This window comes from Fonticula alba, assembly GCF_000388065.1.
Source record: "Fonticula alba strain ATCC 38817 unplaced genomic scaffold supercont2.11, whole genome shotgun sequence".
In the NCBI taxonomy this organism is placed as follows: domain Eukaryota; order Rotosphaerida; family Fonticulaceae; genus Fonticula; species Fonticula alba.
Genome location: NW_009242981.1, coordinates 540,328 through 543,406, shown reverse-complemented (window position 1 = coordinate 543,406; position 3,079 = coordinate 540,328). Strand labels below are relative to the sequence as shown.

The window sequence follows — 3,079 nt, the reverse complement described above, 5'->3', positions numbered from 1 at the left end:
GGCTGTTTGGAGCTGCAGGCGCCTGGCCCCGTCGCCAGCCACCTGGCTTTTTTCCTTTTCGGGTGTGCCGCCCCCGGAGCAACACGGCCTCTGGCGACCCCCCTTTGCCCCCGTTCCACCCGCCGAACATGAAGCCGGCTGGCGCGCGCGCGCGCGCGCGGGCGGGGGGTGGGCCCGGGGCGGCCGCGCGCGCCCACGAGATTACAAGGTGGGGGGGGGGGGGGGGGGGGGGGAGCCCCTGCTGATGCCGCCGCCGCCGCCGCCGCCTCCCGGCCCCTCCCACGTCCCCTCGGACATCCCAGGCGGAGCAGCCCCCCTCAGACCAGAATACAAAGGCCGGACTTCTCCGGCGGAGGGGGCGGATTGTTCTGCTCCTCGATGAGATCCAGCAGGGCGAAGAAGCTCTCGTCTGGGAGATGGGGCGGCGGGGACAGAGCACAAGGGACCAGCCCAGGGCACAGGTTAGCAACATGCGCACGCACACAAGGGCGGCAGGGTGGGGGAGTGAGAGAAAGAAGGGCGGGGGGAGATCCGGGCAGCACGGAGCAATCCAAGAGCAGACGCACTGATATTCTCGTCATGCTTGGCCGAGGCCTCGAAGAAGGGGCAGCGCCAGCTCTTGGCCAGCTCCTCGGCCGCTTCCTGGGTGACCTGTCTCTGGGCCACCAGGTCGGCCTTGTTGCCGACCAGCACGCAGGGAACCCAGTCGGTGCCGGTGGCATCGAGGATCTTGTCGCGCAGGGTCTTGCAGTTCTCGAAGGAGGACTGCAGATTGATCGAGTACACGAACACGTAGCCGTGGATGCCCACCGCGTGCTTGGACGACAGGATGGAGTACTCATCCTGTGTGTGTGTGTGTGTGTGTGTGCGTGTGTGTGCGAGGCGTTCGAGGGGTGCGGCCGGGCCGGAGGGGGAGGTTGGCGGGTTAGCACATCGCAGGCGGATTGCGTTGACGCCGTGCGCATACACAGCGGCCAGCCAACGGGAGGGGGGGGGGAGAGCAAAGCGGACGTGCCTGGCCAGCGGTGTCGGTGATCTCCAGGGTGAAGGACTCCTCGGTCGGGGCACCGCGCCGGGCGTGGCGGACCGGCCGCTGCACGGTCTTGGTGTAGGTCGACTCGATGGTCGGATAGTAGGAGTCCACAAAGTGGTTGTCCACGAAGCGGATGGTCAGGGAGGATTTGCCTGGAGCAGATCAATCAGCCCCAGCCGGCAGGAGAGGAGGGGAGGGGGGAAGGGTGAGAGATCGGAGGATGGGACAAGGGGGCGGCAGAGCAGTGGGGCGCCGATCGCCAGGGCAAAAAGATGGCCGGGTGCATGCCGACCAGGACACGGACCAACAGCTCGGAAGCCCAGGACGGCCAGGCGCCGGGTCTTGGTGGAGGTGGTACTGATCTCGGGGGGCGCGGCGGCAGACATGGCGATCGAATGTGCGTGTGTGCGTGTGTGCGTGTGTGCGTGGGGAGAGGGAGGGAGAGGGGGAAGGGGAGGAGGAGGGGGCAGGTGCACGGAGGGGGGGGGGGGAGTGAAACACAAAGGTGCCGCCGTGCCCTCCGCACGGGCGCCAGACCGCCAGGGCTTGAATCGCAAGCCTGGGGGGGGGGACGCCGGCGGCGCGGTCCGGCTTGGCCCGCGGCCGCTCTGCGGACGGCCATTTCAGCCGGGGTGCGCAATGGGCTGGCTGCCGGGGCCCGGGCGCACGCGCCACCCCGCAAGTGTGCCCGTGTGTGTTGTATTGTGCGCAGGCGCTTGCGCGGATGTGTGTGTGTGTGTGTGCCGGCGCCCTGGCCCCCCGCCGCACCCCCCGCGCCCCCCGGACCTCCCCGACCATCTCTCTATCCGGGCCAGAGATAGGGCGGGAAAATAACGCCCGAAGCGCTGTCCCCCCCCCCTCCCCACCGGCCCCTTCGGCCGGGGACTTTCTCAGTAAAGGCATCGACGCTCCGGAATTTCGGAATTTGGCAATCTGGTCTGCAGCCCGGCGCCCCTGCGCCTCGGCGCGCTGGCGGGGGAAGCAACAAAGTGACTGGCCGGGCTGGCGGCCGGTCCCCCCGCGGTCGCCCGGGGGACAAAGACGCCAGCAAAGGCGCGGGGGCGAAATGTGGAAGCGGGCAAGGAGAAGCCACCGGGGTGCGGGCCAGGCGACACCAATGCGCGGCGCGCCCGGCCAAGGGGCAAGGCGAGGGGGCGCCGGGCGCCGGGCACCGGGCTTGCCCCCTTCGGGGCGGGGAGACGTGCTCCCCGGCGCGCACCCCCACAGGCGTATTCCCCCCGCCATCGCGTTCCAAGCCGGGCCTCCCCTGGGGAGAGGGGCGGACGCCCCCCCCCCCCCCGCGGGCGAGAAGCCCCCTGTGCCTCCTCCCCCCGGGCACGGCGGTCTGCCAGAGACCGGTGTGAACTGGCGGCCGGCAGGGGCTGAATATCCAGAGTGGGCATGCTCCGGCGGTGCCCTCCGGTCTGGGTCCCTGTGCGTCGGGCGCCGCACGGGCTGCACAGACAATTAAGCCGCTCCTCGAGGCCGGCTGCGCCTGTTCGCCCGCACACACTTTCGGGCAGTGGCGGCGTGAAAGCCCCGCGCCCCCCGACGGATCTGCAGCGCACGCCCTTCCAGAACGGGCTGGTTCCCCGGTCGCCCTCGGTCGCCCCCGGCGGGCGTGCCAGCCTGTCTGCCTCGCGGCCGCACGCCGGGCGCGCTGGCACCGTCTCCCGCCTGCGCCTGGTGCAGCGGGGGCGCTGTGGGCGGGTGCGGGTGTCCTCCACCAGCCCGAGTCTATATGGACAAGCTCCGCTGATGCGAACGCGCCTCGCCCCCCCCCCCCCCCCGAGTACATCCCCGCCCAGGGAGTCGCGATAAGCCCAGCCCCCCCTCCCCGGTCTTCGCTCCGGGGGCGTGCGGCCGCAGCCGCCCTCCGACCGGCGGTGCCTCGAACCTGCAACGTCATCCTGCCAACTGACGCGCCTGCGGGCGATTGTGGGCCCCTCCGCCCCGCCAGCCAGGCCGTGTCCCTCCCCTCGGCCTGGTTCGGCGAGGGGGGACATAGCAGCAGCAGCAACAACAACAACAACAACAACAACAACA

At 70.7% G+C, this 3,079-nt stretch overlaps 1 protein-coding gene across 1 annotated transcript; it reads right to left on the bottom strand.

Annotated features, from left to right (window-relative positions):
- Positions 1-270: 270 nt before the first annotated feature.
- On the bottom strand, positions 271-1,452 carry H696_05520 (Ras like enriched). Its single transcript, XM_009499347.1, has 4 exons — positions 1,338-1,452; positions 1,016-1,185; positions 567-843; positions 271-409 (listed from the first exon to the last, which is right to left on the bottom strand). Exons 1-4 carry the CDS (start codon positions 1,417-1,419, stop codon positions 318-320), a joined length of 621 nt encoding a protein of 206 aa, XP_009497622.1. The 5' UTR covers positions 1,420-1,452; the 3' UTR covers positions 271-317.
- Positions 1,453-3,079: the final 1,627 nt, after the last annotated feature.